The 24,948-nt window shown below is 43.1% G+C and overlaps 1 protein-coding gene across 5 annotated transcripts in view; it reads right to left on the bottom strand.

The window, feature by feature from the left end:
* Positions 1-24,948, bottom strand: part of NRK (Nik related kinase) — an 87,091-nt gene that overhangs the window by 12,482 nt on the left and 49,661 nt on the right. For all 5 annotated transcript variants that reach the window (XR_013775987.1, XM_079318851.1, XM_079318849.1 and 2 more), the window contains exons 15-25: positions 17,825-17,956; positions 15,951-16,018; positions 14,718-14,830; positions 12,248-12,345; positions 11,756-11,883; positions 8,067-8,160; positions 5,856-6,026; positions 5,250-5,379; positions 4,637-4,795; positions 2,855-2,998; positions 1,540-1,674 (exon numbers count right to left, since the gene is read on the bottom strand). Coding sequence is in view for 4 of the 5 variants with exons in the window: in XM_079318851.1 (XP_079174977.1) it covers positions 1,540-1,674; positions 2,855-2,998; positions 4,637-4,795; positions 5,250-5,379; positions 5,856-6,026; positions 8,067-8,160; positions 11,756-11,883; positions 12,248-12,345; positions 14,718-14,830; positions 15,951-16,018; positions 17,825-17,956 (1,372 nt within the window). In the remaining variant the exon portion in view is untranslated. The remainder of the gene's footprint in view (positions 1-1,539; positions 1,675-2,854; positions 2,999-4,636; positions 4,796-5,249; positions 5,380-5,855; positions 6,027-8,066; positions 8,161-11,755; positions 11,884-12,247; positions 12,346-14,717; positions 14,831-15,950; positions 16,019-17,824; positions 17,957-24,948) is intronic.

Below are 24,948 nucleotides of genomic sequence, written 5' to 3' on the forward strand. Positions count from 1 at the left end.
TACAACTCATTTATTTTCAGTAAAGCCAAATGACTGTTACCAATATTTATATATTCCTTTTTATATAGCGATGAAAAAAATCTCACTACTCAGAAAAAAAGTCTTAACCTGCAGCTAAACCAACTTACTTGATTTTTAAAGTATGAACATACCCCACCATACTGGTTATCAATATGCTACTTTTGGAGGACTGGTGATTGTTGGCTGAACAATTCTGTCAGACTTGGCAGGATGAATTTTCGTTTCACTGCTCATCTGTGGGTTAAATCACCAGGTGCTGTGTGGGTGAAGGACTCCCATCTTTCTGAGATGAGTAAGCATTTAAGAGATGAGCAATTTCTCCAAGACAATTAAGGTCATGCTGGGCCCATTGAGAATAAATGAAGAATCATGCATTGAAAATTAAAATTTCTTTGTGCATTGTGTTTTCACTCCGCCAGACACAATCTTTTGGAAACAGGATGCTATCTCACATAGGCAGAGAACAAGAAAAGGCAGCAAACTCCACCAAAATGCAGAACAGTACATCCTTTTCCTTTTCTACCTGGAAAAACAGCTGTACAACCAAAGGTCAAGATACAAGAAAATTCACCTAGAGAATAACAGCAGCAGCTGTGCTGTCAAAAATGCAGAAGTGGCTTGTTATATGTAAACAGAAGCCCTGAATAATGTTTGCCTAATTTTAGGATAAGTATTTTGTCAAACCCAAAGATGAGCAACTGAAGTGGAATATGTGGGTGCTTAGCTGTAATCACAGCTGAAGTAACAGCACACATAGTTTCACATTTTTTCTTGAGTTTAACCCCTGTCACTTTTAAAGCCACAAGGCAAAATGTCAAGCAAGGCACTAATAACAAGCAGCCACCTCACATTTCCTGCACTCCTCTGCATCATGGCTTTGTTTGGCTTCGAAGAAAGTGTCACTTTCACACATCTATCTTTCACCAAAGCAAAATTTGTGCCTTACATCCACCCCCAAAGTTAAATGACAGAAATTATCACAATCCTCACATCCACCTTCAAGAGTGAGCTGCTGAGAGCCAAAGAAAAGGCAGATGGTATCATTTCCAGGGTGTTTAAACAAAGAGACAAAACAAAGGTTTTTCCTGAGAGAGCAAGGGATGAGCTGATCTAAGGATATCCTACAAATATGATTCATCAGGACTTGAACTAGGTCCAATTTCTTGGCAGCTACCTAGGGCAAAGAGGGAACCTGAGGAGGTGGAACACATCAGTTGAATTAAAACCTTAGGTAACTGCAGAAAAACTGAACAACTGACTGAGCACAGACCATGGCTGGCACTCTCTCCTTCCAGCCATTACAGGGAACAGCCACAACATCATCTGGCAATTGCTGCAAGATGCTGCCTGAAATGACAGGGAGCAAGGCAGCTGCCATGTAAAACAGCGAGTCTTGAAGGAACTCACGAGATATTCACCCAATACAATCCTGAAACAAAGCTGAAGAATGCTGCTGTCACAAGATACAAAAGGAGGATGATTAAGCATTTCTCTAAAGAAAAAGCAGGAAATCCTTACCGACTTTGTAGTGCACACAGCCCTCCAGGTCACCCACGGACACCCAGCCTTGCCGCTTCTCCACCTCCGGATCATTGCGCAAAATCTTATTTCTCAACCATGACAAGTAATACACCCTCAACTTATTCTTCTTCCCTGGGATTTGCAAAAAGAGACTTTAACTCTCTGAACTCTCCCCCACTTCCAAAAAAGCCAGAGTTTTGTGACCTTGAGTACAGGGAGTGCTTGTGCCTTGCCAGGGTGAGAGAACATAGCAAGGGCACGAAAGGAGTGCCTGGGGTGAGGGGACACAGGGAACTGGCACAGGAGCAATCCTATGGCACTGGGCACATGTGCACTTACCTTGGGACTCAAACTTCATGCTAGATTTTCACACCTGACTAAAATCCTTCCCTCAGGCCAAAGAACAGGTTTCTACAGACACGGGTATTATCAGAAACCATCACAATAATTGTTTATCCTGGAACACAGGCATGTGCTACAATGGCCATTTTGAATAAGCTACTCATTTGGTTAATTCACAATTAACTGTCAATTTTCATTTAAAGTAGCTACTTTTCCTTTGGATGCCTTCCCAGGTGAGAATTATTTTGTCATCCTTCATCTCAATCACTCTTTTTGTTGTATTAGTTCATAAGCATCATTACACAGATTACTCTGAAGAAAAGGACTTTGTCATGTCCCAGCAACAACTGGACTTGGCAGTAAGGGACAAACAGATGTTGCCATTGCCCACCATGATGAGTCTGGACTGGAGATGAGCTACTATTCCTTGTTGGACCCACACCTGACGTTGGTATGTATTGTGCATCCTTTGAGGCCACTCTCAGCCGTGGGGAATAAGGCCAGAGTCCAAACTGTTTCCCAGAAGAGGTTGAAGACCTCCACTCATTGTTAATGATGCTTTCACAATACAGATCACTCTCTGTTGCTGTTCATACCTCTTGTTGAGCACAGGATGAGGTTGTATCATGATACATTAATGGAAATGCACTTAGATAGATGCTTACCCATCACAGAAACAAGAAAAGTGACACACCATAGCTTGCAGAGAATCAGTCCATTTTAGGATATGAAACACTCTGTACTTCCCACAAATCATTCTACATGTTAACCAGGCAATGAATTCTCCCAAAGCCACTCTGGAATGGGAGTGTGAATGTTAAAAATTCAGGAGAGCTTTCCTGTTAACAAGAATAACTGTCCTGTGATTTTCTGAAAGAGGAAATTCCTCAACCTAATTTATAACCTAATTCTTCTTTTTAATTGCCTCTAACCCCAACGTGGGTCAGATACTTTTAGCCACTGAACCAACCTGATATAGTAATTAGGACATTGAGTCCTTCCAGAACATCCATTTGCTGGAACCGTCTCCTTGTAATCAGTGTATAAACTCTTCCTTGCCCACTTCTGTCCAGCAGCCACAATCCATTCTCTGTTCCCACCAATAAATTTACTCCTGTCAATACATGAAAAAAATACTGCATAAATCTCCTAATGATTCAGAGGTCACTAAGTGTTCATTGTTTTAAGAACCAATTTTTATTTAATCTTGCTTAATGGTACCTGATAATTTCTCTGTTGCTCTGTGAATGACTTCCCAGAAAAAAAAAAAAAAAGATTTCACCATTAGATTTTTTACTCAGCAGAACATCTGTATACCTATGGAACTTGAAGGATGAGTAGTTTTGCTGAAGTCAATGTTGATTTAAAAAAAAAGGAAAATATTCTGTGAATGTGAACTTCTTAGGTGACCTTAGAAAGTACCTGTGACCAGTGCTGCAGTCCCAGTCCAGCACCATTACAGTAGCAACATGGGAGACTAATGAAGTGTTCCAAGGGTCTCTATCAATTAAGGGAAAAAAAGAAAAACAACAAAAAATTCCCCCCCCCAACTCTCTTTTTCCAAACACAACATTCAAACCATGGGGGCATCAAACCTGTGGGAAGAAGCACTGTGTTACAAGGAGCTGCAGAGTTTATTTGAGGACAGTCTCTGGTTTGGAAAATGCCTTCAAATGCCAAATTAAGGAATGAATCCATCTGAAATTCAGCTGCTGTTAAAGAAGAGAAGGCTCCATTGGGGTGCTGACATCAGAGAATGTCAGAAATTGTGTTTGGCTGGAATGGCACCTATGTTTCTAATCAGCAGATTCTAAAGACACAACATAAGGTATCCTGCTGTAACGAGCATCCTTCTCCACTGGCAATGCTCTGACAAGTACCTGGTGCTCTTCAGCCTCAATGCACATTTAATTACACACCTTGCCACACAGCTCTGTTCTTAATTTAAAATTCTGGATTCCTACAGACCCACATTTCGTAAAATCTGTGAAGCTATAAACTGGAAATATACATTTGCTTTGGAATCTACATGTTCCATCTACTTCATTCACCTGCCATTTCAAGCTCAAAAAGTGAGGAATAAGAGGCTGGGTAAGTCCCACAGAATACATATGATCTTCTGAAGCAGAAAGATGGCTAAAATAACTTAAGAATTCAGCTAACATGCAACTGGGACGAGGTCTACAGCTGTTGAGAGGGGTCTGACTGCTGTATCTTGGTTTTACACCATGTGAAGCTGACCCTGTAAAAAGCATGTAAATTTAAACAATGGTTTGGTGATGTTCAGAACAAGGAGTGACAGCAGGAACTAAGCAAGACAAGCTTTTAGAAAGACCTGATCTGCTCTGGATCCTTGGAATACTTAACACACATGAGAGCAAAAGGCTTTGTGTTTGGATTATTTCCAGTGGGTCAGGGCTCTGTGATCAGCTGTACCCATGTGCAGCACAGATGAGTCTCACAAGCCACAAAAACTGCTGAAACACTTGCAACTTTGGATTCTCCCAATGAGCATGGTTTCAACTTGGTGCTTGATCAAAACATTTTCTCATTCTGACACACAAAGTCGTTTGCAGCTGTAATTCATGTGTTTGCCATCTCATCCCTGGGAAGGCAGGTATCAGCTCAGGGATCCACTCCAGCACTCTCTGCCAGGAGAGCAGCAGTACAACTGTGAAATCTGCCTAGCAAACACTGCCAGCCTCTCCTGCTGTGCCTTCCCTCCACACCTGCCCAAGGACTCCCAGCTTACCCCACAGAGCAGCACACAGGACCTCAGAGTTGAATTTCTTCTTGTATTTACGGATTTCTGGGCTGTCGCTTTGTGGGCGGATATTGGTTGGATTGACATTGACAACAGAGCCCTTCCTTGCATTTTCCCTCCTGACAGGCTCAGGTTTAGCACTGGATGCTGGAATGAAAGACACACACAATTGTGGAAAATGTGAGTGTTTGGCTACAGCTTGTATTTGAACCACTTTGTTCATGGTAGAATGAAAGAAAACTCAGAGGGGTGAGAAAACACTCTGAGAGCTTTGTAAAGCAAAAAAAAAAAAAAAATCTGAAAAATTCCTCAAGCATTTCTGAGAAAGCATGGTGGTAACACAGCAGCAGAGTACAGCAAACCACATCTGCAAGAAGGGCAGAAGCAGCACAGTGAAAATTCGCAGTATTGTGAAGTTCCAGTTTCAGATCTTACTCAGAGTTTTCATTTCCAAGAAATAAGCTCTCTCTACATCAGCAAAAAACAAAAAACAAAACAAAAACAAAATAAAACCAAACCAAAAAAGAGAGAAAAAAATAAATTAAAATAAAAACAAGAAACCCAGGAAGAACACTTTAATGCAAAGGCAAAGCATACTCACGAGAACTACAGGAAGGTCCTACTGGACTGGTGGGTGGGGTGATTGGCAGAAGTCTTGGATCTATGAATGATGTGAAGGATGTTGTGGAGGATGTGCTGCTCTTGGCAGGTGGGCTTTCAGCACATGGGCTCTGCAGTGAGAAACAAGAGCTGCTCAGCAGGTAGTGCCTGGGGCACACACCCTGTGCTGCCCTGACAGAGCTGTTACCTGCCCCTAGTGACACCTCTCCCCCAGGCCCATGCTCACAGCAGTGCCAGAGCCCTCTGGGGCTGCCCTGGCTCCTGTGCTCCCTCACATGATGCTTGGGTGGGAGAAGGCAGGGACAATGAGCACAGGCACACCAGAATGCTGCCATGGCAAGGAGCAGAGAGTGTGAGTCCTCTAGCTTATGCAAAAGGACAAGAAAGTAAACAGAGAAGGAGAAAAGAAGGAAAATAAGTGGAACAATGAAATCTGGTAGGCAGCTCAAGATTTTCTGTCTTTCCCCAGATAAAACTTTTAAAAGAAGAAGGGATTTAGTGAAAAAACTCATTGTAAAAGAAGACAGGATAGAGGAAGTTAAAAAGGCTGGTGTTCAATCTATCCAATCTGTAATTTATCTCTTACCTTAGTCAGAGGTTTGTTCTGAGGTTCCTGGCAAGTCAGTGGCACTTGTGGCGGGTTCACAGAGGAGTCTGTAATTTGGCTTTGCTGGAGGAGATCTGGCAGGAGATAGTTCTGGTTTATGCTCCAAAGGCCTTCTTGGGTGTTTGGAATTTGTTTCCCTAAAATCTGATCCTGCATGAGAACACACAGTTAAACACCACATTTAGATTATTTCCAATGCACTCTGCAACTCCAGTTAATTAGGATGATAAATAACGAGTGCATGGGGAGGAGTGCACTCCCTGATGCATCATTTAAAGACAAACCCTACAGCAAGGTAAAAACCAGAAATTAAATAGCAAAGTGTATGGCAAACATTCAATGATGACAAATCCAGGGTTTACTCCTGAAGTGCTCCACAAATTTTCTTCCATCTGTATTACCTCAATCATAGAAAAAGAACTTCAGCCTCAGAGAGGCTGTCAAGTCAAATGATTTACTAATGAGTTTCAGACCTGACCTTTGCATATTGCAGACAGAAGGAGACACTTCTTGGTTCTGGACCTGCATTTTGTTGGAAGTACTTCATCATTGCTACTTTCCATTTACTGAATTAGGAAACCTTACTCCAGAAAGAGGACCCAGTAGGACCCAGCACCAGCATTTCCAGTACAGTGACATTTGATTCTGCAGACCTCCTTACAGCATCCCATGGAAATACTTGTGAACTTTGGGAGGTACCACACAAACTCTTTCCCTGACAGCATTATCTATGGAGTCAGAGATTGGTTTATTGCAATACATTTTATGTTTTAATTTAGATGGTAGAACTGAATGCAAAATATACAAGTCAATATTTGAGATCGAGGAATTAAACCAGTGTGGGGCTTTTTAGTTCAGTCTTCAGTCACACTCAACTGAACTAAAGCAAACCAAATCCCCATTTGAATCACTGGGGCAGTTTGGTACACCATAACCATTCAAAGCAGGTCATGTTGATGGGACAAGGAAAGAGATATTGGAGATGATGTGAAGAGTCACGGTGGGAGTGGCTGCTGAGTGAAAAACAGTTTGAGGGAGGGATAGGAGGCTCCATGAGAAGATGGGAGAAGGCTAGAAGGCAGCAGAGAAATATATGAAAAGTGCCAGCCATCTGCCTGTTTTCCCTCCCACACTCTTTTCTTCAAACCCACCAAAACACATAACCTCAACTCTTTATCATCCTCCCTCATCCTCACAGTGGGCCTCAAGGACTCCAACACTCTCCCTTCCCTCAAGCAGCCTATTTCCAACACCTGGATATCAAGGCAAAGGGGAAACACTGGGCTGGTTTTGCAATAGAAGAAATACTGGTTTATGCCCTGTTTATAGTTCTTTCTCCAAAGCAGAGTCTCTTCTCCTCAAGGATAGTGGGATGAAGGCCAAGTGGAACTCCCTCCCCAGGAAAGAGGGTTGCCACTCTGGTCTGAAGTTTAGAGACAACTGAGGTAAAGAAAACCCCTTTTTCTTTCTACCCTGCCACAGTTCTGGAGAAAACACTAGTTTCACAGTAATTTATTTTCCCTATCTGTGAAGCAAGAATACCCTCAGAAAAGGGCCCTGACATCAAGTACAAGTATTATTACAGTATTTTTTTTCTTGTTTTTAACCACAAAGAACATTGTTCTGCTTTGTCTCTCTTCATCTTTTCTGCACTAATATTTATCACAGGGGAAAATCCACATGACTGGAAGCCTCTACTAGAAACTACAGCTGGAAGAAACCACAACATGACATATGAGAAGATAAGAAATTTTGCTAAGCCAGTGGGGAGTGATGAAGTGGTTTTCCCCTGTTCTGGTAATATTTTAAGCAGTAGGAGGTAGTTCACTTTAAACTTAAATATAAAGAAGTCAAGATTCTTAAAAATAGCAACAATGCACACTAATAATAATCAACAGTGCTTTTAGCCCAGTGCCTTCCCAAAATACCTTGACATCAGAAACTACTACAGGTCAATAAGAAGGACAAATAAAGAACTGTAATTTTGTACCTAAATGTAACCATTTCTACAGGAAGCACAAAACCTGAAACTACACTCTTTTTTTCAAGGTTTCTAGCTATAATTTGCAGTGGCAGAGCAGAGCTTCAGTGTGAGCAGGCTCCCAAGCAGTAATGGATATGGCCTTTACCATGCACGTTAAGGACCTGGCTCCCCTCACAGTACCCACCCCTCACAAACAGCCACATTACCTTCTGTTCTGCCACGGTGCTTTGGGGTTTCAGTTCAATTCCATCTGGTACCCTTGTCCTTGAGAAATCTGCAATTCTGCCGCTTAGCAGTTGCCTGGTAACAAACTCCAATTAATGAACAGAACTACTTCAGGGGGGAAAAAAGAAAAAAACTACATAACCATGTTCAAAAGTGAACATAATTAACATTCAATAGTTACACTCAAAGGTTCTTGTACAAAAGGAAGCTGATTAGTCTGTGGATCTGACTGAATGGACTTGTGCCCGAGGACCACTCACACACAGCAGGAAGCTCTCCCCATCACGACAGAGAACATCCCTTCACCTCCCTGCATTGCATCCATCATCTCTCAGGCACTGCATAGCTCAGGCAAGTCCCTCAAGCTCTCATTTGAGAAGTGCCTACTTCAAAACTTCTGTCTCCCATCACACATTCCCCTGTGGGGTGTAATTATGAGCCACCCTACATGCCACAGAGAGCAGCAGCTGCTTTGCCATGTGCTGCTGTCAGAGACCTCTCTGCCAGTGCCCACTGGAATTTCATCCTGTGAATCAGTCCCTGAAACATGAACATCCTCACCTTAAAAGGAAACACAGAAAATATTGCCCAGTGCACAGAGAGACAGAAGAAAGCAGGAGCTGCTGGACTGGCTGGGGCCAAGAGAGCTCCTAGCCCAGCATCCTGTCCTCAACAGTGATCAAAAGCTGATACCAAAAACAAGAGTGAGAACAAGGCAAGTGTCTGTTGTGAATTCCCAGTACATCACTTTTTCTGCACTGCCTGAGGTATCTTTGCATTTTAAACTTTTTCACCCAAGTGGAACTGCTTCAAACATGTCTTGGCCCCATTTTTGCACTTCCACCTCAAATGATTTATTTATCCCATTTACTTATTTATACTCATATCTTTTTTTACTGCAATCCATTTAAGCCTATTACATTTTTGCCTCCTTTCCAGTAATTATAAAACTGACTGAATTCAGCCAGTGTGAAGTGCTCTGCAGTGTTACATGCCAACTGATAGCCGACTGTAATGCATATTTTTTTTTCTTTTTAAATGAAGCCCCATATGATAACAAAGGAGGTTTGGTGAGAGACCTACTGATTTAAGATGGGTGTGTAGGAGTAAAAGTTTTTGTGGCACTTTTGTTTGTTTAGTTTTTGGTTATGGGTTGTCTCCCCATTCTATGTGAATGGCTCAATATTTGCATACTAAACTTGGAAGGAATGACAAGATGTGGAATAGGATCAATGGTGAATGCCAGTAGCTGTTCTTATCAGGGAAGCAAACAGCAGCTGATCTTAAATAATGTCAACCTCCAACTTAGGAGAGGCAGAAAGTAATTTCTAGCCAAGCACACACCTGCATCCAACTCGTCCAAATGCTGGTAGGAAACAGCAATTAAAGAGCAAAGAGAGGAAACTGAACTATACAAGTGAGTCCCAGAATAGTCAGTGTTTTAGGGACATACTGCAGGCACTGGAGGAGAAAGCACTCTCCATAAAGTAGCAGAAATTAACATCAATGGAATAGATGTGTTAAACAAGGAGGTAAGACACTGGATTATATACACTGACACTCTTCTTACAACAAAAAAACTGGAGTGTGTGAGGAAGAATTCTGGCTCATTTCACTGTAAATAAAAACAAGACCAGAATTTGCTCTGTTGGGGAAACACACAGCCCTTAGTCCAGCATCCTCAGAAATGAGCTTTCACAGGGTGGTTACCAGGATTCATCCAAGAACACAGGAAGCTCCTTCTCTTGCATATGTCCCTAGTGTAGTCTTACTGAACACCTCCAGGAAAGCTGGAGAGTGGACATCAGGTGCTGCTCCACAGCCCAGGAAAGAACAGGACAACACAGCTGGTTTCAGTAACCCACTAAAACTTGGCTCAAGGTGCTCCAGTCAGAGCCCCAAAGAAATAATCCAGAGTGCAAGGGGCTTCAGATCCTACAGCACAAGCTTTAAAGAGCAAAATATCCCCAGACCCTTCACTTCATCCAGAATATGCAGTACCAGCACTGGCTGCTCCTTTCAGTCAGATCACTATCCTTTTTGCTATTTACTTGGCAGCAGTCAGGATATACTTCTGAAGTATCTTTTAATATAAAATGATGTTCAGCCAAGGTGAAGGGACTTTGTTAATAGCAAGATTATACCTGTGATTTTACAGGAGCTTTTGCAGTGGCTGTGTGCACAACAAGGTAAATGTGACAGGGAGCATCCTGCTAATTGCACCTCTCCAGAGGATGGGTGGATCTCAGACACAGAGGAGATGCAAATAACAAATGCAGATTTCCAAAGGCAGTGATACCACTCCTTCAAACCATTACAGCATGCAAGGATCACAGCAATCTGACACTTACACAGCAAAGTCATTGCTACAGGGCAAATCCATATTTTTTATGTAGAGTCTTTCTGAGGTCTAGGATGAATTCTACGACCTAGAGTGAGTAAAACTTTACAGATCAGAATAAGGTGGTTTGGAAGAGGATCAGTAGGAAAACAAAGGCATTACAGTAAGTCAGCTCTTTCAGGTGCACTAAATAAGCTACAAGATTTTTAATACACTTTCTCCTCATCTTTGAAAATGAATTTCAGAAATGCAAATGAGGAGCATATGCAGGCCCAAAAATTCTACCTCTTCAGAGCAGCACAGGAGAAAGGAGTGGCACCAGCCCAACACAATAACCTGCCGACAATGCTCCAAATCTGGGCATCTCTGCCTGACACCTGACAAAACTGCATGTGTAATTCTGTCACAAGAGCAAGAGCCCCAGCCCAGAGAGCTCTATGGCCTTGGGATGCACTTCAAAATAAATCCCAGAACTTGAATTAAACTGAAGTCTCTTTGAAAGAAAACCAGAAGTTTCATCCAACAATACTAAAAAATGTTTCTGTTTGCTTTTCCTAACAGCAGGGGTGGACAAGTGACCCCCTGACTCCCCTCTCTTGGAGTAGCATGTTGTTCCTGCTCCACTATCTCTCAGCAGAATACACATTCTACCTGACAGGTAGAACACCACAAGATGTCAGTCACAAAACCAGCAAGATAAACTGGAAAACTAGAGAGACACAGATCAGGTGGGATCAGCTGTGGGACAAGCCACAGCATCAGCTGGAAACCACAGCAGTTGTGCAGAATGTCACTATTAAAAATACAACACATTTTACAAAACTATACTTCCTTTTTATAAACAGCCCTGGTGAAGGAATCAACTTTTCAGTGGCAATTATTTCTCCCAGTAAACAGAATATGTGAACTAAAGGGTCATGTTTGCCTTGTTTTCTCCACTGTAATCTGTATTTATTATGAAGGCATAGAGTTTTTACAGTTTTATTTCCCTCTCTTTTCTTTCAAAAATTCCATGTAAATACAGATCAATGTGAAGTAATCCCCATAAAAGCACTGCCCAGTATATACCCAGTTAAAACAAGACATTTCCTCATTGTCCCAGGACAGCAAGTCATCACAGCATATTATTACACTATGCACATCTGATGGAGCAAACATTTACCCCCAGGAGCTCATTAAAATGCAATTAAATTGCTTAATTACAACTGACACAAATGAGTGATAGTAACTTCAGAGGAGGGGGGGTATTTATGCATGCCAGCTTTTTTTAGATATTTAGAAGTGTGTAACTAAAATATTATTATTATTAATAATAATAATCAAGCCAACCTTGTGTGGTTTGTGTCATCTTCATCACTGCTGCTGCTGCTGCTGACTTCATCACTTGAGGAGGAATAGTCTGCTGCTTTTAGCAAGGAGTTGGCACTGTCCTTCACCTTGGGAAAGGAGCCTGGACTCTGTGCAAAGAAAACTCAGTTGAAGAACCATTGTTAAATAGTGTGTGCCATATTTTACTGTCTCAGCATATACAGCTAGGGTCACTTCAACATCAAAAAAAGCTTTACTAGGATGCTTATGCTTCTGTTGGCCCATCACAGGTGGATATCTCACATAGGAAAGTGACTTGAGCCAAAACTGGACACTACTGAGGACCTGAGCTGGACACAAGCCAGACCTGGACTGAGAGTAGAGAACCTGAGCCAGCCCCACACACCCCTCAGGCTGACTCATGAGTGACAGCAAACTCACACACCAAAAGAGCTGTCTGCACAGACAAATGATGGACAAATCAAAAATACCAGTGGATTTAAAAGAACCTACTGCAATCTGGCCTGGATGAGAAACTTTTTCAGGCTTCTGATGCAACAGCATGTGGTTCTGGGACAAAACATTCTCTGCCTTGGCCAGTCCTGGATTCCCTGGGGATAAAAAAACCCAAAGTTTCTTTTTTTAAGTGCACAGGCAGTAGTTGAGAGAGCAAGACAAGCACATATAACAATGACCCAAAGCAGATACCAGTGTGTGCTGACAAACTTCTCTCTGTTGCAAAGGAAAATGCCTCTGCTTGTTTCCCAGTGGTTCTGGATGCCACAATATTATGTACATAAATTGATACTGGTGCACTCCAATGGTGCAAGAGTAAGACAAGCAAACCAAACCCTTGGCAACACACTCCCACTGCACACCAGTCACATTTCCAAGGAAAGGGAGTATGGGAAAAGATCAGGCCATCCCAATCCCTTCCTTTGACCCTCTTCTTCACATCAGCAACTGCTGGAGATATTCCAGCACCAAAGGGCCATGCAGCCCTTTCCTGTGACTGCAGACAGGGGGGCAGCAAGAAAGCTCAGGAGCTCGAGCCCCTCCCCACACCTCTGGAGGAAACAGAGTGCTGCCAAGATTTGGCCTTCATAAAACTGTTACACAGAAACAGTCCAAAGAGTCTGATTATCTAAACCCAGCTGGGCTGAAGGCAAACAGTTGTGCTAAAGTGCAAATCTGCCTGTGAAATGTGGGCCCTCCACTGCCTGCAAGCACTGGAAAAGCAAAAGGAGCCTTGAAGGGATGCTCTGCACACAATTTCTGACACAAGGGAAAGGAGGGAAAGCCACAGTACCCTCACCCTGCCCTGGGACACACTGCCCAGCTCCACACTTGCCTTTTCAGCAGTTTCTCCCATGACTACCCCACTGTTACCAACAGGACTCCTTGCAAGCTAAGGGGGCAGAATTCAAGCTCACACAAATTAGGATTCATATTTGGTCATTTAGTTTTGTCACAACATTTTCATGCTTTCATCCATTTTGCAAAGCTTTCAAAACTCAGAATTCCTTACTGGTCAACAAGCACCTAAGCAACTGAGCAGAACTATTAACTTTAAAGTATTTATAGCCCTTTCCTCCAACTCATTATCCCTGTGGGTTTGGGAAAGCAACAAACTCTGTCTGAAACACCATATGTCAGAACTAGCTGTAATTTAATGACACTTAAGAACTCAAGAAGACAGTTTAAACCACAAGGGACGTTTTCTATTCTTTCTATTGCTGGTGAGATTTTTGTTTCCCCATGCCAAAATAGCACAAGAGTTACACATCACATGGACTTTGCAAAGTTGAGCTGGGCTGTTGCATGTTTTTCAACTCTGTTATTCAAACACAAAATGACATGAGAGCAAAAAGAAACAAAACTCAAGCAATTTAAAGTGTGCTTTAGATTTCTCTTGAAGAAAAGCTTCCTATTCTGTGTAGCTAGTAAAAGCAAATTGTGTAAGAGTAATAAATAAGCAATTTGTTCTCATTTATCAAGGGCTTTTAAATTAACAATGTAAGCCTCAATATAAAAATAAATGACCTCATAAGCTCACTGGGGTGGTTTCAGAACAGTTTTTGCATCCACCCTGCTTTGACTTGGGCATGTGTGATTCCCCATGGTCCCAATCTTTAGTGGCCAACCTGGATGCAAGGCCTTGTGACACACCAGAGCTTTGTGAAGGGCTACACAAGAACTGCCCTGCAGCTGACCCACAGAAAACACCCACAGGAGTGCAAGAGAGGAAAAAAGCTGTCCACTTCTCCATGTACCCATCTGCCAGAACCTCAGGAACCAGAATCTGTGCTGTGCAAGAAACTTCACAACCACAAGCAAGCTGCTGCATTCCTACACCACTGCCAGTGACAGCAAAGGAGCTTACTCAGCTGTACATTGCCTAAATCTGATGGTTTTCTCCTCCTTTTAACTTCTTTTGCCCGTTTTTTTTTCTCCAATTCCACTATCTTTCTGCACATAAAAGAATACTGGAGAAATATTTCATAATGTACTGTAGAGAGAGACTTATGCTTACTTTTGCCAGTACATTTTTAGAGTGCAGAAATATTAGTGTTCATCAGCTGCTCAACTGTGTCACCTTATCAGTGGGCAGGGCAAATAGCAGAATTTGCCAATGGTTGAACATCTGTATCAAATCTGTGTGTCTGGAATGTTGGCTCTGCTGACTTTCAATTGTGTCACTAATTGCAACAGAAAATATTTTTTTCCCATTTTTAAGTGAGGCAATTTAAATTTCCAGATGAAAATATATTCATAGTCACTTTTCTGACTCAAAAGACGAAGTTCTTATATTTTAGGAACATGGGACCATAAAATCCAGAGGGCTTTCAAAAGCTTCTCATCAGAGGATGTCATTAAAAGGACATAACCCATTTTCAGTGCAGAACTTGACACCCTGCAGAAGACCATTTCATGTGACAGGAGTTTGGTACATTTCCACATGGAACTTTGACTTGGGAATCACCTGAGGTTGACCAGCTGCTCTGATGAGATCCCATCTCCCACTGCTTGGTGCCAGGAGTGCTGCTGCTGCCCAGCTTCAGAGCATGTCCCCCGGGGGATGCCTGATGAGTGTTACTGAACAGAAAGACAAAAAGCAGATGAGACTCTGGTGTGCAGGAACAGGCTGGAACAGAGCTCCTGGGCACCTGATTGAGCTCCCTGCTGTTACAGCCTGAAATCATACTCTGGATAATGAAAAGTTTATCTTCACTGCTGCTCCAAGCAGGGCCACCCAGGAGTGAGAGATGAGGATGGAGGGCACAGTATCCTCTGGGCAGTCATCCTGGGAGATCACAGAGATTCCCAAGTCATTACAAAATATCCTTCTCTATTACATCTCCCTTGGACTCTTCAGACTTGTGTCAGTCCTGATTCCAAAATCTCATGGCTTTACAACTTAAGAGAACTGCTCCACTACCTTCCTAGAAGATACATCAGCAGCCACTTATCAATGGAAAAAGGAATGCATTGGACAGTAAAGTAAGTTGCCAAGCCAGTGGCTCAATCAGAAACCCAGTCCCAAAAAGTCACTCATTTGTAACACTGACAATTGCTTATATGTTTCTTTTCTGCTTTGCTTCCTGTAATTCCCAAGTGGAGAGCATTTAGGGCTTGATTTCACTTGAAAGTTATTTCAGACAATGTTTCTGACTTTGACTCATCAGAAACGCTGCACATCACTCTGTTATTTCAGCTAAATCTACTTCACTTTCCAGTCTCTCCAACCCATTCTGTTCCCTGATTAGACATCCAGTGGGGGCTGCCCTTTACTGCTGAGCTCTAGACATCTATGGTCTTTTCTCCTGGGATATGAAAAAACTACACCAGCCTTAAGGGCAGACTGCCAAAACTGTCAAAATACATCTACAAGCTGCCTGTTCAAGCTACTATCAGGCAAAATAAGCAGCAAAACCTGCAACTAAAAGTGCCTGTACAAGGAGTTGAGGCCAGACCCCCTTACCAAAGCATCTTGACTCTCTTTTGAAACCAATGCCACTGACTTTGAGGTAGAGCATCTGCCAGATACTTCAGTTTTCCTATTGACATTTAATTTATTGACAATAAATGCTTGTCAATAAAACAGCATTAAATTTTTTTTTTTAAGCACAAAACACAGTATAAGCACAGTGTACTTATATAAAGTATACAGTGTAAGTTTACTTTTAGTATAAGCATAAAACACTTTAGAACTTACCTTGAAAGGCATCTCTGGTGGCCAGGCTGATCCCTGCTGTAAAATTTTGAGGTTGTCCTTTCGGGAACCTTAAGAATTTAATCAAACATTTCAAGGTTGCTATTGATATTTTAGACAGTCAATAAACCTAATGCTTATTCTGTATCAGTAAAAAAATAAAATTAACTAACAGAAATGAACAATAGTTCAGTGGGACCTGTGGGGAGGTATTCCAATATATCAGCACTGGAAGCTGCAAGGCAGCAGCAGGTGCTTCCAGTTTGCTCCAAGCCTGTGTAGTCTATCAGGGTGCAGACACAAAGAGGTTTTCATCTTTCGCCAGAGTCAGTATCATTCTTGATCAATATTTAAAGCAGACAGTGAAAGGCATTCTGCAGTCACTGAATGCAGCTTTCCCCAGCAGGTGGATTACCTTATGTTGTTACCACAGGCTGGACAACGAGAGACACACACTCCCCAAATGCAAAGTAATAAAGTAAATATACATGGGAATTCCTGCTCAAATAGTCTTAGGCTTGTTTTTAGAAATTGTCTTAGAAAGAGCAATACACCATCACCTCAATTACACAAACTAACAAGCTTTTCCACAACAAGCCAAACTTTTTCACCAAACAGGCTGCTACAAATACCTAGTCTAACAAAAGAGGTGTGTCTGGAATCACAGATCCTGCAGATATTTTATGTGTGCAGGTATTATACATGGTGTTGATTTGGCACAGCCTGGCTTTTGGTAGAGAGAGAGCCATGGAAGTGAATTCTGTGATGATTACTGGAAGCTTCCACCATGTCCGACAGAGCCGATCTCCGGTGGCTCTGAAGATTAATGTGCTGCTGGCCCAATCAGAGAGGTTGGTAATCCCTCTGTGGTGACATATTTAATAAGAAAATCAAAGCAGCACACGGGCAGTTTTTCCCAATCTTTGGCTTGGTGGAACTTGTTGGCAACGGTACCTACAGGCAGCAGTTTCTCTTTAGTCAGAGAAGAGGAGGAGGTGAGGACATGTGAGAGAAAAGAACACGGCAGCACCAAGGTCAGTGCAGAAGGAGGGGCAGGAGATGCTCCAAGCACCGGAGCCGAGATTCCTCTGCACTGGTGAGGAGCGTGGTGAAACAAACTGTGCCCTGTAATGCATGGAGTCCACGAGGGATGCACAAACCCACCCACAGCCCGTGGGAGAAGCGCTCAGGCTGGAGCGGGTGGGTGCCAGAGAAAGCTGAGATGCAGTGACACCCGAATGGAGAGAGGCCCTGCTGAGAGCAGCCTGTCCTTAGAGCTGCACCCTGGTGGAAACGGACCCACGGCACAGCAGCTGTGGGAACACTGTTTGCCCATGGCAGGGACCCCACAGCACAGCAGAGGAAAGACTCCTCTCCCTGAACAAACAGATCTCAGGTGACAAACTGACAAAACCCCCATGCCTTGTCTCTCTGCACTGTTGCTGGGAGGGGCTGAGGGGAAAAAGGTGTTTTAAAGGCTTATTTTACTTCTCATTATCCTTCTCTGACTCTGTTAATAATGTTTACTTTATATCTTTAAATTTGAACCTGTTTTGCCCTTTGAGTGTTTTTCTCCCAGTTCTCATCTCAACTCATGAGCCCTTCATTAATTTCCCCCCCCCCACCCCTCTGCCCAGCTGAGAGCAGGAGAAGGTGAATGGCTTTTGTGGGCTTTTGGCCAGTGTCAAACCACAACATACACATAAACCCACACCACCAACCTGCCTGTAAATTTGCATCCCTTTTTGTAGACGAGTGTGACCCAGCTCATATACAAACAACAAGATATTCAGTTTCATGAGGTGCAGGGGGTGGATACTGCACAGTGCAGTGGAGTTCAGCACCCAAAGGTGCTGAGCACCCCGGGTTTTACCCACCTTTGGGGGCTGCTCTTTGCTGTGGCTCGTGCTCCAGAACACGTCGTCCTGCCCGGGGCTGAGCGGTGCTGTCACCATGTCTGACAGGGAGCTGCTGTGGTACACATCCTTACTAGCCCGGAAATTCTCACACTTGAAACAAGCAAAACACATGTTGAATTGCACTTCCCTGCCCAGGTAACAGGTTGCAGTCTCAACAGAGATCAATGGTTCAGCTTGGGATTAAATATTTACTAAGCGTAGCAGGAATATTGTGTCTGGATAGAGCCCTAGTCACCTTGTTCACTGTGCAGTGAGCTATTCATTCCAGCATGTTAGGCACAAATATCCCAAGGTGAAGGGTGCAATAAAAAAATAGTAAACAAATCTATTCTGTGTGTGTATTTATGCTCAGACTACACCCTCATGGGTGGTCAAGTCCAGGTGATCCCACTGAAGCTGCCTGTGTTTAAAACATCTCTAAAGATGTCTAATTAGAGCACTAGAATAGCAAAATCCCCAATCATAGCATGGGAAGGGGAAGGAATCAAGTTACTTCATTAAAGTCTTAACTTGAAGGGAACAAAAGTAAGCAGTGCTAAACTCAAGCTAAAATATTCAACATTTGGTCCTGTGATTCTTTCTGTATGTGAAAGAAGAAATATACACACTGATGATCTGTTACACTCATGTCTTCCAAAGAGGAAGAAACTCAGAGTTGAATGTGTCAGCTGAGAATATTGACTCCCTGAAATGAGAAATCCTCTTGGACACAAGACCAAGACAACATGCAGAAACTGTCTGAGCTGGACCTGTCTGCAGGGATTGCTATGCTAGAACCAGATTGATTTTACAGAAATAGAAGAAGCATTAGAGAAGTGCCTGAAGCTGTATCACTCTGTGTCAACTCATCTGATCCCCCATGCAATGCTGGGCCAGGGCTCTCTGGAGGTGCCTTTTCCTCAAGCACATGGCAAGATCAGCACCTCCAACACTTGGAGGCCTAAGGATGAAGTCTGCAATTTTTGTCTAAGTCAGAGTTCCAGCTCCCCTCTCCCAACTGAGTTACTGCAATTTAGACCAGAGGCACTTGCTGTACACTTTCCCCAAAGAATGACTCAGATGAGTATTTTATTGATTTATCAGATAAATCTATAAAATTATCCAGTTTTTCCATCCTAAAAAGTAAACCACAGTAACTAGAACTTCACAGAGCTTTCAAAAAGATAATAGGATTATGAACTCTCTATTACTGTACAAGACTAAATTTCATGGAAAAATGTTCAATGTCAATTAAATATTGACAAAATAATTCTCAAACTAGATAAAGATGTCAAAGATGTCTCATTGCAACCTCCCAGACCAGTCTGGCAAAGTCTACTGCCAAAACCAGTGCTGAGAAGTTCACTTAGTTATTCAGGTGCTTTTCCTGTTTTTTTTGGGACTATATGTTCTGTTGACTCTGTTTACAGAAAACAGCTTTTTCAGCAGTTGTAACATCTTATAATCTATGTCCTTTCAAAATACCTTTTTTCCCCAACATGATTGTCTCTAATAATAGTTTTTAGTTAACCAGGATTATTTGAACAGCAAAGTCTTCACCTGAAGTGATCCATTGTGGGTATGAAACAGGCTTTGTAGCAGGTGTATTATTATCAGAATATAGGAGGATTTATTTTCCTTTGCCACTTTTTCATCAAGATACATATATTTCTCTTTAAATTCCAGCCTTTGAGCCCTGCTGATTACCAGAACACTATTTGAGCTTAAAAGCATGGATAAATGAGCCTTGCTGAGTCATGATATAAGTGACTGAGTGAATCCAAACTCTGCCCAGTACACCAGTTCTGTGTAAAGCCAGGAACAGACACCTGCTTCCACAAGCAAGCCAAGACCATCCCAGATAACTCCCAAAATCAGTGTTTGATATTCTCCTTAGGTTTGTATAGGGAAAAAATTTAATCCCCCCAACCTAACAATGATTCTAAACTAGTGGGATTTGAACCTTAAATTGTTTTTCTTGTAAGTATTATCTAAAAAACAGCAGCTCTCCTCATGCACAGAAAGCACTGATAGAGAAAATGCTGCCTACTGTGTGTCTTCAAACCATAAACATGTAACTGAGCAAAGCAAAAGAACACTTTGATCCACAAAATTTTAACATAAAGTGATATAGCACAAAGGACTCATTACTAGAGTTAGTTTAAAATCATTTAGAAGCACAAAGTTTTAAAAAGACAGGTTGCAGGTTTTGGAGGATGCTCAAGTTACTAATTTGAACTGAATCTACATAGAGGACATAGATTAATTCCTAGTGTTGTTAGGAAACAGCATAAAGAAAAGGAATTTCTTAAACTTCTGTGTCCATGGCTTTACACACAGCTAGCTCTTGTAAAATTGTTAGTCTCCTTGTTCTGATTCAGTCACATCACCCCACACAATAGAGAGGATCTACCTAGGAAATCCTATAGGAAAATGACAAGCGTTAATTAAAAATGGAGCTAATTTCACATGTGAGTTAAATTTTTCCACTAGTCAGGCAGCAGGAGATGCTGGGCAGAAGATCAAACTCAGTGACTTTGTTCAAGAAGCCTCTGTGGAATTCTGCAAGCAGTCCAGAACAGCTCATCCCACACCACCACAACCAGAGAGCCAGATCAGCTGCTGTACTGCAGCAAACACAAACCTGGTACAAAGCAGGTGGAATTGGTACACTCTGAACAGGTGGAATTGGTACACTCTGAACAGGTGGTATCTCACATTTCCCTCAGGAGACAGATAGGGTGTAAGGCATTGAGAGCTCATGCTCTTTGCACTTCACAAGCTGTGTTAAGTTTTTCAGTGAAATAATTGTGAGAGAGATTTGGGCATCCAGGGTGTGCCACAAGATCTCACACAATATGACTGTTGGTAAGAAGTCATTTTTGTCTGAGCAGAGCAGTGCTGGCAGATGATCCCTCTCTGACAAACCTGGCTGGAAGTTTTTCAGTGCAGCATCTGTGATGAATTCAGCTTGCATTTTACCTCCACAGTTCACTTTTATTTTAAATCAACTAGGCACCCACACACTGAACTTCACAAGTGTGTTATTGTGTCTTTTAATCTCCAGGTGACTACCTGACCCATCACTTGTATTGCCTAAACACCTCATCCAGTTAATGCAGGCAGCATGTCCAAACATGCTGCCATTAGCATCAACAGCTGCTCCCAACCAGCAAAGGGAAAAATAACCCTTCAGGGGATTTATAAATTACCCATTGAAGTTCATGTGGTCTCCATGTGAACACAGCAGGCAGCAGCACAGATTGGCTTCTCCCTGTCCACATGCACTGCCAGCTGGAGCTCTGCCTTGTGAGGGGGTACCAGGGCACTCCCAGCAGGGAGTGAAATCACACAGCAACCACTGTGCATCACTTGCTGCTATTATCCTTAAGTAACACAATCACTCTAAACAGCATAAATTTTTTGTAATGTAGTTTCTATCAAGAAATGTGAAAAAAAGTTTGTAAATACTGCTTCATTCCTCACCACTCCCCTCAGCAGCTCAGAGAGGTGCTACAAAACAGGAAAGCACTGACAGGGTGCAGAGGGATGACCACCTGTCCCAGGTGAAGCAGCCTCTCAGCCCAGGAGTGGCACCTAAGCCAGACTATCCTCTGTACAGCCACTGTACTCCTGCAGAATCCCAAATGCCCTGCCATAAACTATGGATGCTCCCACTGCTATTACAGGGCTGAAATATTTGCCTCAGGGAAACTGCCAGCCTATGCCCAAGGCTAAGATACAAATGTCCTTCTTGTAGACCTTGCAATAGCTCTCCAGTGATTTGATGCTGCAAGCCAGGCCATCAACTCAGCCCACTTACAATACTCGTGACTTGAAACAACAAACAGGCCCTGGAAAAAAAGGATGTGAGAAGACACACATAAATATTTTTCCAGGTAAAAGCCATCAGGTGAAATGAGGCCTTTTTGCTCACAACATCTGTCTGGTGATTTTTTCATCATCACCAAACAGCAAAGCAACCTGAAGAGGAAAGGCACAGGGAGGCTTTGACTCAGAGACACGAAGAGCCAGTTATTGTCCAGACTCCGAGACTCACTCCAGGGCACAAACCAAAGCAAGAGAGGGGAGAACTGCTTCTCCATGTCCTGCTGGGGAATTTCAGACTACTCTAGTGTCTGCTGGGAAAGCAGCACAGTGAGCTGTAGGCAATCCAGCAGAGTCCTGGAATGCATAGAGGATAACTTTTTCAGATAGGCAGCCCTGCCAGGGGGGATGCAATACTGGTCCTGAGGGCCACCAACACAGGGGAGCTAACCAGGGAATTCAAGGTTAGAGGCAGCTGGGGCTGCAGTGATCACACACTGGTGGAGTTCATAGTCCTGAGGGATATGGCTCAGGCAAAGGGTGAAGTCAGATACCTGAACTTTAGGAAAATAAGGAAAGAAATTCTTAAAGATGAGGGTGGCGCAACACCAGAGAAGGTTGCCCAGAGAAGCTGCAGATGCCCCATCTCTGGAAACATTCAAGATCAGGCTGGATGGGGCTCTGAACAACCTGATTTAGTTGAAAATGTTCTGCTCATGGCAGGGAGGTTGGACTAAGTGACTCTTAGAGGTCCCTCCTAACCCAAACCAACCCATGACTGTAACCTTTCATGCAGGATGTTCACCTGAAGCTCCTGGCAAGCAAAATCAACAATGAGTTTAAGAAGCATTTAGGATAATACAACTTGTTATTACTATACAACATAGTAATAACTCATAATTGCAGGTATGCTCAAAGAAACATACAGACCCACACTGCTGCTTTGGTGAAACAGCATGACATGCTCTGAAAGCTGCTGAGCTGCAACCAAGAACCCATCCTCCTCTGCAGTCGGACCTTCCCCTTTGACTCCATGACCCAGCACAGAATTAGGCCACAAGATGCCACAGCAGCACACTAACAATGCCTAAGCCTGATCTGCAAATTGGAAAGATGCATACAAAAACTGTCCATCCATCCATGCAAAACTGAGAGCTGCCAAGAATAAAACTAGTGCACTGACTGTATGTCTTCTCTGAGGGGATGAATGAATGCAAAAATTAAATCTATGTAAAATGGACCAGCAATAAGATTATTCTGGCCACTGGACACCTTCAGAACAAGTGGAGATATCCAGGCTAAAGGAGTTGTGCTCACACTTTTAGTAGTTTATTCCATTTTTACTTGCTGTTTTGTTTTTCTTTTGCTTATATATGCTTACAGTCCTTTTATAAGAGACTGGAGGAAAAAACCCTGCAGTCCAAGCTACTTCCTTACTACACTGTGAGTAGGATGGTGAAAGGAGGCCCAATTTTTGGGCACAAAGGTACTGTTTAGATCCCACTTCTATCTCTAATACTGAAGTTTTAAAACTCAAACTTTCTAGGCTCTATCCACAGGTAAAATTTGATTCCGCATTGCTCCTTATTGTATCTCCACACGCTTACAGATTATTTCATGAGATCAATAAAAATCTTGATTGTTTACATGGTTTCACTCATAAAAATTTTGGGTTTGGACTTTTGTTTTGTAAAGTGCCATGCTCCAAACTGTAACTTCTTCCTATGCATCCATAAGAAGGAGCTAGGTCTAGCATTGAGACAAGCACGAGGATTCAAAAGAGTGGCTCCTTGCCTTTCTTTATTTCATGGTGGTGGCAGGGCAAAAGAGGAAGAGCATCTCAGATCTTGGCTTTTTCTAGGAAAGGGTCGGGGAGGGGATTTCTGGCTCTCTGCCAATAGGATGGGGACAGTAGGGGAACAGGTAAGACCTTTCTTATACCTCTGGTATTGGATTACAACAGTGCCATATCCATTTATGGCACCACATGAATACATCATCCAGGGACTGCAACAGCCCTGTCACTCAGCCTTTCTGTGAAACATCTAAAAGAGAGTTTCATGAAATCAGCAATCAGGCATCAAGCATAAAAAATGACTCTTATCTAGCCCTGATCCGCAGTGCCTCAGTACACGTGCACAGAGACTCAGCAGCAGAGGCGGCAGCAGAGCAGCCGGGCGCTGCCGTGCCTCAGCCCGTTGTTCCGAGGGCTCGGGGCCGTGCTGGGTGCGGGCTCCCCGCCCGCCGTACCTGCGGCAGCCGCGCTCTGTGCGGCGCGGGCGTGCAGGGGCTGGAGCTGCTGCCGGAGCCCGGCCCGCCCGCGCGTCCCGGCGCCGCCCGCACCGCGCCGCTCTCGCCGCTCTCGGCTCGCTCCTCGGCCTGCCAACGACAAAAGCACAGCACATTGCAGAGCCCCGGCATGGATGCTGTCCCACAGCAGCGCAGGGCGCGGCATCCCCATGGACCTTCCCGCCGAGGACAGTCCTGGCACGGCACTAACCCCCATTTCCTCTCCATCTGCAACCCAGCAAGGACAAGGGCCTGAGCTCCCATCTGTGTTCTAGGCCATTCCTTAGGCTGCAGGCTGGGATTTTAGCTGGAGGAATCATCTGTCTACACTTACTTACCTTTGACAACATGCAGCCTGTTTTGCTGTGCATTGATTACCCCCTTCCACAGCATTGACATTACTGCATGCTGCTTCCTACCTTAAAACACTTCTGACACTGTCTTTTGGTACATTGCTTGTACTGTGAGAAAGACTGAGGAACGTGATCTAGAAGGAATAAATTTCCTGAGGGCATTGCTCATTACCGAAGTCTTTATCCTGTGGTTTTGACCCCACTACTCTTCTCAATTCTCTTCAACATGACTAATTCCCATTCTCTAGTGTAAATCTTTAGCATATCCTCTGATTCAGCAGCCTGGAAACAGCTCTACACAGTAAACTAGAGATTAATGCCATAAAAATACTGTTATCTGTATGGGGGTGGGCATTCTTAATGGTATCTCTCACTATATCTGGATGTTTGTGCCTGTATCAGTAAGGTAAGCATATTCTTAGCACAGCCTAGAAATGCTGAGGACGTGGAAAATGATTCCACTTAGTCTCACAGATCCCCACTGTGGAAAAAAAGAAGACCAAAACCTTAAAAGAAAAACAACCCTTACTAAAAAAGGCAACCACAGCCAAACACCATGAAATTCTAGCCCCAGTGAACATGCTCATGAGGCCACATTTTCATTACCTGCAACTCATAATAATGAAAGGCAAA

The sequence above is a fragment of the Erithacus rubecula genome, assembly GCF_903797595.1.
Source record: "Erithacus rubecula genome assembly, chromosome: 15".
NCBI lineage: Eukaryota > Metazoa > Chordata > Aves > Passeriformes > Muscicapidae > Erithacus > Erithacus rubecula.